Raw genomic sequence first — 15364 nt, 5'->3', positions numbered from 1 at the left:
TATATATATATATATATATATATATATATATATATATATATATATATATATATATATATATATATATATATATATATATATATATATATATATATTGCATTGATTTTTGCAGAAAAAGAAAAAACTTGCATGCTTAAATGAACAAACGAATTGTAAGATGAAGTGTAAGCGATCGTTTGATTAATAAATTTTATTCAAAGTTACCAGATATCCTGCAATGGACATGCGTGGAAAATGCATGCATATACTATATGTGGAATCTTTAATTAGTTTGTTTGGTGTATCAGAGCTTAATATCAACCTGGAAATGTATGCAAATTTAGCTTGAAGAGAAAAAAGGAGCAATAATTTCGGAGTACATTAAGAAGAATCGGTGGTATTAAATATCCGGAAACATCGATCTCATCTCCTTCTCTTTCTTCATGAAAATTGTCATGTCGTACTATCGTCACACACAAATATTCATGTTTTACATTAATTCTAGTTTGACATTAACCCGTCAAGTATTACTCGCATGCTTTATTCAATCTGTTTGAAGTCTTGATCCATCACGTGCATATTCAGAGATTATTCCTTACTGATCAATAATAGCAGCAAAGAAAATGAACGACACACTTCCATCAAATAAATAACTTTGATAATGGATAAGAAGGATTGGAGTTTGAGGTTTTAATGAAACAAATGGAAACATTTTGTCAAGAAGCAATATCAATCGTTCGCACTATTCATTACATATCAAGTTGTATTGCATGCCTGTCATCTGTTCGAGAAACTTTGCGAAAGCAAATACATGTATTGGCTTCGCTCTCTTCATCAGTAAATAACTCCACCTGAATTTTTTGTCCTTCTAAATTTCCATTTTATAAAATAACTCTGTTCTTGTAATACGGTCAGACTTGTAGAGTGACTCTGAAACCAGAAATTCTCAATTTAAAAAATGCTAAGAAATTTGTAAAAAGTTGCCAAATTTTCTGCACATTTATGATTTCATTATCTTTACTTCTGACAATTCATAAATAGAATTGTTTTTTCTTCCATTTCAGTTCATCACAAATGAATCGCTCTTGTGATTTTTGATCTTTAATGGATAAATAATTTCTAGAAAGCACAAGAATGCCGCTGAATGATCACGGAATGGGGGAATTTTAATTTTAAATAAATTCATTAAATGAAATGTTTGAAGCATTCCTGGGCGGAAATATGGAAAAGAGCACTTTGATGTAATGGGTTTAATTCAAAGTTTTTATTTATGAATTAACGCTTTATTAACGCTTCAAAACAGTATTTTTTGGCAGCTAATATTATCCAAATTCTTTCAGAATTTCATCGTTAGAATCCATTGGACAAATAAAAGAATCGATTCATCATATCTTCTGGTAACTTTCTTGGTGCTAATTTATTGGTTTTTTGTCTTATACCAGATTGAACTTCCCTTCCTCAATTCAGTGTAAATCGAAATTGATGGTATGCATGCGATAATTATGCACCATTTTGAATCTATTCTTTACAATAGTATAGAGAATGGATGAGTGGTACTAGGAGTGCTTGTTTCTGAGTTTGCGCCGTGTTGATAAGAGGAGAATAAGCACTCCATCGATAAGATAAATGAAGGAATGAAGGAATGAAAGAAAAAATGAATAAATGAATGAATGAATGAATGAATGAATGAATGAATGAATGAATGAATGAATGAATGAATTGAATGAATGGATGGATTGATGGATGAGATGGATGGACAGATGGATGGATGGATGGATAGATGGATGAATGGATGGGATGGATAGATGGATGGGCGCTATTCGATTGCGCACTGCTAACTCCTACAATTCAGTTATCTTTGAAAAAGTGTTGTTGAAGGAATTTATTCTTGGAAGATATCACCTCCTTTCTCCTATCGCATTTCATATAGCAATTCCTTTGTGAAATGAGGAAGGAAAAGGCTTCACCAATTTTTGTTTACACATGTATGTATATGTGTGTGTGTGTGTGTATGTGTGTGTGTATGTGTGTGTGTGTGTGTGTGTGGCCTTCAAAGGCCCGTTCTTCTTCTTTGTTTCTTCAGTCTATCTTTCATCATGAATATGGTAACTGTGAAGGTTCACTTCCGTATCCTTCACTTCATCTCCTCCTTTCCTTTTATTTATTACCTCATCTTTGTTGCTGCCTTGATTGTTTTCCTTTAATGTTCAATTCTGATATTTGTATGCCTCTCTATGTCTGTTCTCTATTTATGTATGCAAGATTTTTTTGAAATGTTTGTTCCAAATGAATGTTGAAGGCCCCACACGACGTTCAGCGGGTATCGCACAGTTTGGCATTGATGACGACAGTAATCGCATTATACCTACCTTCAGCGCAAGCATCTCACATGAACGCAATGAATAACCTCTCAGGTATAATTAATCATATATGTATATAATATAACATATCATTCATTATTAAAAGGATGATAGGGGAGGAGGAATTCACAAATGCTTAATTGTCACTTTGCGCCTCTTTTCATTCTGCATAATAAATCAGCAATTTCACTTAATCTGTTCGATGCAGTAGTTCAGAGCGCTTCCTGGAACTCGTCTCCTTCGGGCGTGTATGTCATCCTCTTTGAGTTCTCATCGCCTTTCCTTTCTTGACCCATCAACGCAACAAATATTTGTAGCACATTTGGAAAATAAATACATTTTTCAGAAGTTCCATTATCAATCCCTTTGCCACATTTCTGTTCCTTACAGCAACTGGATGAATATCCATTAAATATAAATGTGTTCCTGAACTACACAGTGAGGTTGAATTTCATTTCAAATTTTGAAGTCCCGAGCTAACATTGCCATTTCATCTCGAGCAACAACTTTTTTACACATCTAAAAACACTGCGACAATTGACAGTTGAGATCTAAGGTCAATTTTGCTAATCATAACAGACATTGATATATTTTAATTTCTAAAAATTCTTTAGAAAAAATACACACATCTACAAATTAATGCAATTGATTTCCAATAGGGAATAGGCTCGAATTGGAGTATTACAGTGCGTTCTTTTTTTTTCCTGCTAAAATATTTCCAAGAACTGATTTGTGATTATAAAGTGACTCGCAGCATGAAGAAGACATGCATTCCATCGCTTTCTTCAATTCCATTCTTTCACGTTTCTAATGAAATTCGATAAAAAGGCTTTTTCATATCACAGCATGATTGAAAACCTCCGAACAGCCTGTAAGATCAACTTTTCCATACAATACTTTTCAGGCGTCTTACATTCTTCAAACTTCTCAAATATAAAATACCTAAATTTTGCATTCCCATTAGCCATTTGTACTAGTAATATCTAATACAAACTGCTTCCGCATAATTTCTCTTTTAATAAGTTGGAGAAAAGGCATGGCGTAAATAAGGACAGAACTATATAATGACAGTATAATCTCCTGTAAAATGGAGATATTCAAGGTAAGGCTTAGCCATAAGGAACAACAGAGCTATGTACTCAAGGAAGATTGAAATGTATTGGGCCTGTAATGTCCGAATTTTGATACCAAACAATTGGAAATGATTTGAATCATTAAAAGTCTATCATTTTTAAAAACCACAGTTTCTTGAAAATTTAAAAAAAATCTTATTTACGCTCTCATCTGTCATTAATTATTTCATCTCCGAAGTTTTCTTTTATTCTACTTTCAGCGATGGGATGATAATCATCATTGATAAGTTGATGTGACTTTTGAGTTGAAAGTTATGCACCCCTTGAAAATGAACCAGAAAGTCTTCATTATACAGCAGTTATCCCTTAAATTATTGAAAAATTATGCAAAAATTTACACTTTCATCCCTTTGTTCTGATAACAAAAGACGCAATTCTCTAAGCAAATATGGGAAAATTAAGAATGCAAAAATTTTACATTCCCAAAAAAAAGTCTGGAAAAGTGTTTGGTGAAAGAGCGATGCAAAGAACGACGAGTGGAAAAAATGAAAAGAAAGGAAAGTATCGGATAATAGACCACACACGAACAAACCCTGTACCTCATTCCTTTCCATTTTCTTCCTTCTCGTTGATACTATCTCGTCGGGAATTTCTGGCACCAGAGGGGGCAACGGCCACAGTAAGAGAACGAAAGGGTGGTCCAGAATAATTAGTATTAAAATTATGAGTATAATTTCAAGAATATATTACTTCTCTCTTCCTAGTCAATGTTGAATTTGACTATCTAAAAAAAATGAAACTGAAAATAACTGATAGATAAAAGAGAAGAAATGGAAAAGATTTAATGCTAGCAACATTACCTGACATTTAACTCCTCCCTTGAATATTCCACCTTACTCTATGCTGCTACACTATAGTATACGATTAAAACAACTGCAACACTGATTACCGGAAAATATCGCCAAACACCAAAAATGAGAATTTTTTTTTCACAAGTTTATATGAAATAATTTTGAAAATTATAATGCAATAGCATAAGTGGTTGGTTGGTAAGTGAGAAGAAATTAGTGTGTCACTCGCATATCTTCTTTCCCAGCAAAACCCATGTGTTCAAGATACATCAGGAAAAAAATAGCAACTCACTCAACATGCATTTAACAACATTAATGTCACTTGTCAAAAAAGTCTATAGGAAAACAATCGTCTAATTGAGATATTTCTTTGAAAAACATCTATAGCGTTGTCTCATTCAGGCATATGGTTATAAGTTAATTATCACCAGAGCCAATTATGCAACACACTTGAAAGAAAAAAACTCACGTGTGCTGTTAATTGTACCTAAGCAAGCGTGTAAACACACATAACAGCAGACAGAAACAATTTAGGTTATGCAAATGAAAGCACGAATTCAACTTTAGATTTTGGGCGAAAGCATGCGGACAGATCGCTTTATCTGCACACGATCTTTTTTTGAGAAAAGTATCACAAATGTATTTCTCAATAAAGACTGTTGGAAAGTAGGGACAAGAAAGGTAAATGGATATATGATCATCCTACATACATACATACCTTCCTTAAAGTAATGACGACAATAACACTCTACCAATCTTTTTTGTTTTGTCCTTTGTTATTTGTCAAAAAATGAATTATGCTCACAAATTAGCAATGTATCGATGAAATGTTGCGATAATTGCATGTGTCTTTCAGGAAATGTTGCAAATTTTGCACTTTTTGTTTTTATCTTGTCATTTCCTAGCAGTGTGGCAATCAGAACCTCAGCAATACCACCCGTTGTTGATTCTTTTTTTTTTTTTTCATTTGTGATAATGTGGGAAATATTTTTACTTGACTTCAATTCCATCTGAATTATTCTTAATTTTAGACGCTAATTGTTTTAGCTTTTACAAGTTTAATGCTAACTGACTGCTCAAGATGTAATTAATCTTTCTGGACAAAAATGAAATAATTTTAACAAAAAAATATACCATTGCGGAAGTTTCATGGTCAGCTTTCGTTACAGAATAACTGTGTTACTGTTTGGACCATTCGCAAGAAATGATATGGGATGACACAATCGCATATTCAAGCAAAGTGTGCTTTTATCATATCACTTTTAAACGAACCTAATTTTAACAGTGAATACCACTGGAATTCTTTAGCTTTGCTGCTCTTCGTATCTTGATTAGTTAATTGTAGAGACTATGTAATTATTCAATACCAAATATCAAATCCTATACTCAGATATCTCTACTTCTTTTAAAAGTTCATATAAGGCTTCCAATACCATTCTAAAAAAGCTCTATTTTACCTCTTATTAATAGTTCAAGTTTTTTCCTGTGAACCGAACATACTTTTAAGCATTTTAAACATCCATTGTGTACCTTTGCAATAACAGCATTTCTACGTATCAACCTACAGTGCTGACATTTTATACCATTTGCATTCACGCATCGCAATTATTTCACGTAACTAATCATTGACGTACACGGCTATTCAGATTCTTTGATAATGCAGATGAATGGATTCTGAATATATTGTAGTCATGTAATCAGAATGACATAGAATCCATTCCACAACTGTAAAACCATTTCGGAATTATCATCTGCTAATTACTCTTTCATATATGCAAACACCATAAGCCTTGTCAGTTTCTCTGAAATTTTAGAAATATTTGCTCATCATATTCACAACATATGGTGTGTTGTTTTCGAAGTTTTAATTGAGCTTATGCTTTCATTAGTGTAGCTAAGAAGTGACCAGCATGAGTGACCCATTTACAGATGTATGATGGATGAATCAGTATTCCCACAAGCTACGATAAAAGGAAGCATGCAAATTCATCGAATATTTCAATATCTTTTTCCAGTGCTAATTAAATCTATGCTTCGCATAAATAGAAAAAACTGGATACTTTTCAGCGCGGAAGATCGGTTATAAGTTGCTGGCAGCCAAGATCGTTTAGATTGTAACTGTTGCTGAAATACGTTGATTTCGAAAGTATTCTACGCCAAAATATTTGTTTTTCCCATCTCTATCCGTCTTCCCAACCACTTTTGTACCTTAGAAATCGGCGGTATTGTTACTTCCTTTTGATGAATGAATCCGACGATGTGCAACGCAATCTGCTTAGCAAATTTCGATTCCTTTCAGGATTGTGGATATACACTACAATATCATTTGGCGAAGTGTCCTGTTTTCTGAACGAACAAAGCGATCATTAATAAAGAAGCCGTTATTAAAGTGCTTTACAGTAACTCAGCCAAGCTTCAATTAGTTCCTAACGGTGAAAACCGCACTGAACCGAGGAAAACATATGGCCTTCGACCAGAGATGACAGGATTATTGACAATGCGGTTGAGCAGTATAAACGCTTTTTACTATTAATATGAAATTCCGATGATTTTTTTACTTTTTAAGTTTTTATTTCTTGGTAACCTTTCATATTTTTTGATTTTCTTTTAAAGTTATAAGACAGCAGATCCTATTTATCATATCTATTTATTTTTTAACTTAACAGTAAAGCTGTTAATGATTCAATTTCTTTCAAAAGTAAATTTTTTAAATCAATACCGAATTAACTAATCCTGAAAATGGATAGTGCTTGAGTGAGAACACATTCAATGTCTACAATTCATACAAGTAAGCGAGAGGTTACACACATTAAAAGTTTGAAAACAGGTTGAAGATGTTTCGTCTCACAATTCCTCTAATACCAAATATAACTGTTCCAATACACACTTCTGCATTTGCTAAGTGAACTTTTGCAAGTACAGTGGGAATTAAAGCTCGGCTAGCAAATTTAAATTTTTGTTTGCTTAGCAATTTTAATAAGTCTTAGTGGAATTAAAAGCTATGCTCGTTACAAACGTCCGGTTTTTCAAACTTTTATCATTTGGCTTTGTTTGTTTCGAGAATGACAATTTTCAAACAGTGGTAGAAAACTTTATTATTAATTGCAAAAATGAGGAAAATAAAAATTTAAAGAATTTCCTAAGCACATCAGGTCATTACATAAAAAGGACTTGGAAAAGAAATTTCCTTTGATTGAATTCTGATTTAACAAATTATGAACAAAACATACAAATCATTCAATCGATGATTTTTCATATCAGAATTGAAGTAACGCAATAAATTGTTTACTTTGTTGTTATTTGCTTCAAAGATAACTTCATTAATCACCCGTTAATCTAATAGATACATTGGAGCAGTCCCAATAAATTAAAAAATAGAACAGCGAATTAATTGGCACCAATATATATTCGCTTACTGAGAACAACGCATATGCTGCAATGCAGTAGTACAAATGAGTGAAGTTTATTACTGTTCAACTGTTGATCTGATTTGACCTCTAACAGTAAAGTATTCTGTGTATTTCATTTTCGAATATAAAAAAATATCTTTTTCACTATTCTTTACAATATGCTGAACAAAAGATGATGAAATATTTGCTGGAATTTCAATTAAAAAAGCCTAATTCGGTGATTATTAGTAGTCAAACAAAAACTTGCAAAATAAATGAGCTGAAAGGATATTAAATTATTAGTGAAGTTGAATTAAATTATATTCGTTTGAATAGATGAGTTAATCAGTAGTAACTAGGTATCGAATTAGATATTTAAGTAAAATTCACATTTAATTAAGAGATTTAGAAACTTTTCCCTAACCTCAGTTATAAGGATTTTCGAAGGATAAAAATTTATGCTTGAAAACTAAGGAAACTGAGAGAAATAAGCAAGTAATTAAATTCCAAATTATTGATTAAATGAAATAAAATAAAACAAACTGAATTGATGGCATTTAGCAACTGCATAGAGATAAGTATAACACATTAGAAGGGATAATGCGATTGTAATACCACATAGTACCAATTTTAAGTGAAATAACCAAATGGGCTGCAATTCAATTGAATAGACACTGGGGAATTAAAACTTACATTTGAACCCCATTTAATCAGATTCAAGTAAACTTATGAAGAGGGTTCCAGTCCATGCTTCTTCCTGTTGCAATACATGATTTCCCGAGAATCAAGTACATTTAACTTATTACTTCATGCTTTCGCATCAATAGCATTATTAGGTAATTTACTTATTCAATAAAATTACCAGAAATATAACCTACATCTTCCGGTTTTTTGCTCTCGCCGGAAAAGTAGTAAAGCAGAATTGAAACAAGCATATTGAAACAGAGAGCTATGAGCCATACACCAAATGCCGTTGCATGGATATCTGTATGATAGCTTTTTTTTTAAAGAAAAGAGAAAAAATGAATTATCACTCGGAAATCACTTGCATTCCTTTCAATTAATTTACTAGCTTGTTCTATTTGTGGTTTTTTAACTGCATATTAGAGATTGTAATATTTTATACAAATCTACTTCATTTTAGTTCATCTTCAATCTTACAAACTCCTGAAATAAATAATCTTTTAGGAAAGTGACATTTCAAATACTGCTTTGCCTAAATTAAATGTGTACCACTTTAAGTGGTACACATTTAATTTAGGCAAAGCAGTATTTGAACTTTAAGTGTTAGGTAATCCTAGCTAAAGTTTTCAAGTAAATATGCATAAACATGCCTGAAAAGAATTTTCATCATTTCAAAAATTTTCTTAATCAGACAGTTTGTATGACAGTCACTTACTGTTTACCCGTAATAGCCATTTTCTCCTTCCGTATAGTTTTTGTCTTCCCATTATATATTAATTACTTTCTGTTAAAAGAAAAAAAAAACGCTTTAAAACTTACAAAAGCAAGAAACAACATCGAATATCGTTATGATTACAAGCGCAAGTGGCTCCAAAAACAATGTAAGCATAAGAAATTGGTTCAGGATTCTATACCACCAGAAATTTGCATATTTTGATTTGCTTCTTTTATAGAGATAATTGTAAAACTATAATTACGCTACTTTTATCTAACTTCCAACTTTAATACTGGAAATATTTTTTAAGAACTTTTTAAAGACCTCTTCGATTATTCTTCTTTTCTTTTTCCTTAATTATGTCTGAGAAGAGAAAAAAAAAAAATGCATTACTTGGCAGGAATGTGCGTCCATCAAGAAAAAAATAGTAACATTTTAACTTACAAAAGGATATATTATTCTAGCAGGAAAATTAATGAACAATACACAAAGCCATGCTGTTCGAGTAGGTTCCCAGAGACCAATGATATAACTTATCGGTGGCAACACACTGTAACAATTAAATTGAAAAAAGAAAAAAAACTTCAAATATTTTTTAAAGAAATACAAAATATTTGAAGAAATCCGTTGAAATAATAATGATGCAAAATTAATGTAACATATTGCATTACAAAAATAATGATTGGAAAAATTAGACGAGAAATTCGTAGTACTTGCGAGTGTCGGGACAAAGGGGAACGATGAACTTCTCGATTCGATAAGACTCGATAGCATAAATATATACAATACACATACAACATCCAATACCGGGAAGTAAAGCTCCAACAATGGCAAGAAACGTTCGATTTAGTATCAGAAGTTCCATTGGTGACACATCACCACTTTTCGACATCTCTTCATTTCAGAAATAATTTTCAAAGTTATTATACAATGTTGATCAATGTGTGATGATATTGTGCATATCAATCAAATGGCTAATTGGCGAGGAATTCGTTTTAATGAAGTGATAATTCTCCAAAAAAATTTCCTGTCTATATGAATAAAATGCAAAATGGACAGGAAATCATATGGGTAATAATTATAGGAATATCATTATGCAAATACCGATTACAGGAATACACTTCTAGCTTTCTAACTTGCTATCTACCTTTCGGGTGAGAAAAATTATCTTTGTAAAGGTAATAACAAGAAAAGTAATGGGTAATAATGTCTTTTATATTTCTTAAAACATTACCGCATCAACTATCGTCGTGATTTTATCAAAAAAAACCAGTCGTATTAATGCACAGATTACGAAACAATGTATCGCCGAGCTTCATTTGTCCATTGGCGGAAAAGGAAAGAAACCGGTTTTAACCTTCATTTCTGATAAATTATTTGTTTATTTCTGCCATATTATCCTTGAATTATTCCATAAACAACACCTGAAATTTGATAATCTGTCATTTTTGCAGTTTTGAAAGCTTATATAACATGCTAACAATATGTTCCATACGTAAGCTTTATGTCATGCTATTTGACTTTTGAAAATAGAAGAGAATTTAAGCAACGCCACCTTTTTATTCTTTCTTTGACTTAGGCTCCCTCTCTTCAATATTTACTTATCTGCAAAATTTGACCTAAGCAGTGGGGTTATAATTAGGATAAACAATTCAATTAGAAGTATTGAATCAATTCTCGATGAACAACTGTTTGTCATACATGTTATTTTATAAATAAAGGGATGAAAAATGCAGAATTTTACTTAATGTACGCATCTCTGGCATACTTCAAAAAACGTCTCAAAATGATTCCCACTTACACGCATCATACAGAATACTTAAATGTGAAATGTTTCGCCAGAAAATTACAAATTAATAATTAGAATGCCTGTAAATCTTATTTTACCGCTTTTCAAAACGACAGTTTGCTGTCTGCTGCATTTCAAAATTTCTGATCACAAACAAGTACCACTTACTCTCTTGCAATTGCATTTGGTATCAGGACAAAATGCCTCTGAATAATATTTTGTTTTTTCCCAAAGATAATAGGGTATCTAAATTAAAATTTTTAATGATTTTCCAATTTGATGAATCTTTTATTCAAACTTTACAATAAACAATATTGCACTAAGATCTCTCAGTAAAAGTGAAAAGAGTGCTTTGATCGATCTTGTCAATATATAAAGTTAAACCTATTACAGGCAATGGTATGGAAAGCTGCGATACGCTGAGGATGAAATGATCGGAGTAATTATATCAAGTTCAATATTTACCTTCGTAATCTTTTTTTACATATTTTGGTCAAAAAACGTTGTGGATTACAGTGTATAAGTATATTTAATGTAAAGTTTGAATAAAAAATTCATCAAACTGGAAAATCATCTAAAATTTCAATTTAGTTGTCCTATTTTCTTTGGAAAAAACAAAATATCTTGTATTATTCAGAGGTATTTTTCTTAATACCAGATGCGATTGAAAGAGAAGTGGTACTTGTGATCAGAATTTCTGAAATGCAGCAGATAACATTTCACTTTTAAGTGTTTTGTACGATGCATGAAAATTTTAGTGGAAATAATTTTGCGACATTTTTTGAAGTATGTCAAAGGTACGAGACTAAGTACAATTTCGCATTTTCATCTCTTTATTTATGAAATAGCATGTATGACAAACAGTTGCTCATCGAGAATTGATTCAATACTTGTAATTAAATTGTTTAACTTAACTATAACCTCATTGTTTAGATCAAATTTTGCAGATAAGTGAATACTGAGAAAATGGAACCTAAGTCAAAGAATTACTATTGCTATTTTAAACGTATTCTGTGATAATCGATCCTAGAAAAAGTATGAATTTTATGTTAAATTTTACCTTATTGTTACCTAAGTCTTTCAGGATTGTTAATATCGAATATCCAATGCATTAGATGAGGTTGGAACAAAAAGTTGAAACTTTTTACTTTTCAAAGTGGATTTGTTTTTCGTCAAACTTCTTCAAATGATGAATTAATTATCCAAGATTTAAAATATATTCATAACATTGAAGCTAGAATTCAATTATTTTTACTTTTTCAACCAGAAGTTTATCGAGTTAAGGGAATAAAGCTAAATTACATCGAAATACATTAGGTTGAGTTAAATGAAACATATCGTTTTGCATAAAATTGAATATTCGAAAACTGAGACCTGAGAATGACTCTCCCAGACCATTGGTGGGACGTAAATTAAAAATCCTCAATATTGACAGAGACTATTAAACTTTCATACCCGAGCAATCTGTTGACTTGAAAAAGATGTAGTATTGTTGGTAACTACAGCTGTTCGGTGAAATAAACTTTCTCCTCAACTTTTAACACAATCTTCTTAAGTGTATCACATGACTTTAAAGTGGCAGCAGTTGTTTTTGTGTTATTTCATCACATCTGTAACATTTGTAAGGTTATATCGAGTATAGAGAAAACTTATTTGCAGCTCTTTCAATACTCATTTTTAGTTCAAAATTTCAATTTTCTAATGGTACATCAGTTAATATAACTATTTTGTAGGCTCAAAACATTAAACAGTTGTTTCTTTTAATTTTGATTGTAACTGCCAAATGTAATCACTAATGTTATCATCCCTAATTATCTATCTCTTTATCATCTATTCATTGCAAATGATAAGAACTAGATAGTGTTGAAGCATAAAAGAAATGTGCTATTTTAGAAGCTTTAAAGATGTTAGGAGGATATCACGGAATATCAATCATCAAATTCATCAGAACCCTAAATTAGAAGTGAAATAGTTGGTATGGTTTAGAAGTTACGTTAACTTGATATTACAATATAAAGTGTATTTTCAGTGCCCATGCACGGCTGTGTATCTGGTTGTGATCAGTTAAGATTACTTAACTGACCATTAATAATTTTAGTCTTAAGAAATGCTGGGTGTATTCTGCACTCATCTTTATAGTACTCTTTTGGTACTTCAGTTATCTTTTATTCTGCTACACGTTTTAGCATGAAAAATTAAAAAACGAAAAAAAAAGAAAAAAAGAAAGACAAAGAACGAATAGCTTCCTTTGTTTGTAAATGTTTCGAATTTCAGTTTATCAATTTTGGCTTTTTTTTCGAGGAACTTTTGTTGCAATATATACACAAAGTGAAGGATGTTTTTGTAGGATATTTCCTAACAACTCACTACCACTAATCATCAAACAGCCACCCTTTGAACATGCTCCATTCATTTCCTATTTACCTTCAATTTTTACGAGAATTTCACTTGAATAAATTACTCCAATAGTTTGGCTCAAGTTTTAAAATCATAAGCTTTGCATCATTCTTCGATAAAGCACCTTCTAAATCATCCTAGCGCAGTTGACAACAGATAGACTAAGTCTGGCGTTTACAGACATTAAATAACTCTGATATAATTCATTTATTTCAGTGAAAAATCATGAGTCTTGCACCATTCTTCGATAAAGCACCTTCAATAATCAATAAACCTGATGGTAGTGTATTATTCGAATGCATGTGTAATGCGAATCCCGAGCCAATGATACAATGGTTTTTCAAGGTAACCATTGCGGACCATGCATTGTTCGCTTCTTTAACGATAAGAAAAGGAAAGCTCATTTCGGGTAGAAATTTCCAGTGACACTTAGAACTTCAGCTTCTCATTATTCCAGTGACACTTAGAACTTCAGCTTCTCATTATAGGATAAAGAATTAAGCGGTGATCGATATACAATGAAGACAAAAAAAATGGTTGGCAAATGGACATGCACGATGACTATAAAGGTTATTTATATATGAAGTGACTCTCAAAAAACTGTTACTCAAAAAGCTTTGGAACTTGCGAAACATCTTATATAGATTTAACTTATCAGTACCTTATGATGAAGATACTGCGCATTCAAAATCATGTTGATAAATGGCAACCAGCTATCACTTGACCTAAAAAAGGAATTTGCACATTTCAAGTCAAATCTTAAAAGTATGTCAAAACTCTAAAATTGTTTGACAAGCTACTATGTTTGAATAATTCCGAAAGTTCTGCACCAAACTCTCAGGCGGACTTGTAATTAAAGGTAAGAACTGCGATAAATTCAGTTCATTGCTTCTTAAGCTTTATTTTAGAATCCAACACTGCAAGATCAAGGAATATATAAAGTTGTGGCGACGAATAAGAATGGTACTCATTCAGTGGAACAGCATTATGTACTATCATGCACTGCTAATGAAGTTTTCAAAACACAATAATTAACCGATATTTTGTTTATTGATTCCTTGTAATGTCAATTTAAATAAAATCATCGAATAATTCAAAGCAAAGCAAGCAGACGCAAGAGAAATAAATTTAAAATTTAAAAGGAATTTAAGCAGATAGAAGAAGCAAAATATCTCAATTTTTTCGTTTTCTTTAAAAAAAAGAAAATAAGTAGAGAGCGGATCGAGAATGGTAAGTAACAGTTTTGAAAATGTACAAAAAAGAGAAGTTCCTTTAGATTGAATTGATCTTAACATATATAAATTCAAATACACATCAGAAATTCTATACAGCACCAAAAGATTATTCTCTCAATACAAACAATCATTAATCTTACTCAAGTATATAGCACCAATTACCAATGGTTAATTATCCTAAACTCCAAGCTATATCGTACTGTCACTAGTTGTGGCAGTGACCGGTTATAATTTCTTCAATATTTTCAAGAATTTAATTGATTCAAATAAACGAATATTCATGTTCAAAAAATGTTAGCTCATCAGTGATAACAATAATTGATTATAGATTAAACTTACCAAAAATAATAGCTATAATAAAGGAAACACTCCTCTTCCAACGCAAATAACACGTCATAGGTCACATAATGACACGTCAGTTAGCTTGAGGAGTGCATGTATTCTTTACATGAACATCACATTTTACATTCACTTCTTTCAAAAGCATAATCCCGCATATCTGTCACAGACCAAGAAAAATTTATATGACCAATTAAAATATTTGTTGTTTAGAACATATCCAAGATAAGGGACTCATTACTTTACTTGAAAAATCAAACAAATCTTTTCCATATCAAAGGTGATAAGTCAGTTTATCTAATTTTGATGCAAATTCTTCTTACCTGAGGATTAAATCTTGTATGTAAAGATCTTGTATGCAACTTTGAAATATTGTAAAGATCTTACATGCAACTGCTGCATATATGTATGCACCCATTATATAAACTCTAGAAACTAGGGACTTAAGTATCTTTCACTTACCGATCGACAATATCTTCGTCCTACTATCGGACCTTCTAATCCTTATTACTACCATTCTCTTCAATCATCTGAATTGTATTACAGTCTGGTT

The 15364-nt window shown here is 31.5% G+C and overlaps 3 protein-coding genes across 3 annotated transcripts; 1 reads left to right on the top strand and 2 right to left on the bottom strand.

Moving 5' to 3' along the window:
* Positions 1-2551: 2551 nt before the first annotated feature.
* On the bottom strand, positions 2552-3307 carry LOAG_07288 (hypothetical protein; the record flags this gene model as incomplete). The annotated part of the gene is made up of 2 exons (XM_003142821.1): positions 2552-2765; positions 3198-3307. 2 exons carry the CDS (start codon positions 3305-3307, stop codon positions 2552-2554), a joined length of 324 nt encoding a protein of 107 aa, XP_003142869.1.
* Positions 3308-7414: 4107 nt separating this feature from the next.
* Positions 7415-10485, bottom strand: LOAG_16855 (hypothetical protein). Its single transcript, XM_020449513.1, has 6 exons — positions 9765-10485; positions 9496-9601; positions 9156-9303; positions 8531-8637; positions 8196-8304; positions 7415-7696 (listed from the first exon to the last, which is right to left on the bottom strand). The coding sequence occupies exons 1-6, from the start codon at positions 9941-9943 to the stop codon at positions 7584-7586; spliced, it is 762 nt and encodes a 253-aa protein (XP_020306934.1). The 5' UTR covers positions 9944-10485; the 3' UTR covers positions 7415-7583.
* Positions 10486-13447: 2962 nt separating this feature from the next.
* Positions 13448-15216, top strand: LOAG_07285 (immunoglobulin I-set domain-containing protein). Its single transcript, XM_003142818.2, has 3 exons — positions 13448-13582; positions 13726-13806; positions 14146-15216. Exons 1-3 carry the CDS (start codon positions 13463-13465, stop codon positions 14266-14268), a joined length of 324 nt encoding a protein of 107 aa, XP_003142866.1. The 5' UTR covers positions 13448-13462; the 3' UTR covers positions 14269-15216.
* Positions 15217-15364: the final 148 nt, after the last annotated feature.

Source organism: Loa loa, assembly GCF_000183805.2.
Source record: "Loa loa unplaced genomic scaffold supercont3.24, whole genome shotgun sequence".
Classification (NCBI taxonomy): domain Eukaryota; kingdom Metazoa; phylum Nematoda; class Chromadorea; order Rhabditida; family Onchocercidae; genus Loa; species Loa loa.
Note: the sequence above shows the minus strand (reverse complement) of the source record. Positions and strands in the feature narration are given on the sequence as shown.

What these genes read in the sequence shown, in the direction of transcription:
- LOAG_07285 (XM_003142818.2), top strand. Translation starts at nt 13,463, where the DNA reads ATGAGTCTTGCACCATTCTTCGATAAAGCACCTTCAATAATCAATAAA. An exon ending in TGATACAATGGTTTTTCAAG is followed by an intron (nt 13,583 to 13,725) that starts GTAACCATTGCG and finishes TTCTCATTATAG; the next exon opens with GATAAAGAATTAAGCGGTGA. An exon ending in CATGCACGATGACTATAAAG is followed by an intron (nt 13,807 to 14,145) that starts GTTATTTATATA and finishes GCTTTATTTTAG; the next exon opens with AATCCAACACTGCAAGATCA.
- LOAG_16855 (XM_020449513.1), bottom strand. Translation starts at nt 9,943, where the DNA reads ATGTCGAAAAGTGGTGATGTGTCACCAATGGAACTTCTGATACTAAAT. An exon ending in CGATGTTGTTTCTTGCTTTT is followed by an intron (nt 8,638 to 9,155) that starts GTAAGTTTTAAA and finishes GCTATCATACAG; the next exon opens with ATATCCATGCAACGGCATTT. An exon ending in TGCTAAATGCCATCAATTCA is followed by an intron (nt 7,697 to 8,195) that starts GTTTGTTTTATT and finishes ACTGCATTGCAG; the next exon opens with CATATGCGTTGTTCTCAGTA.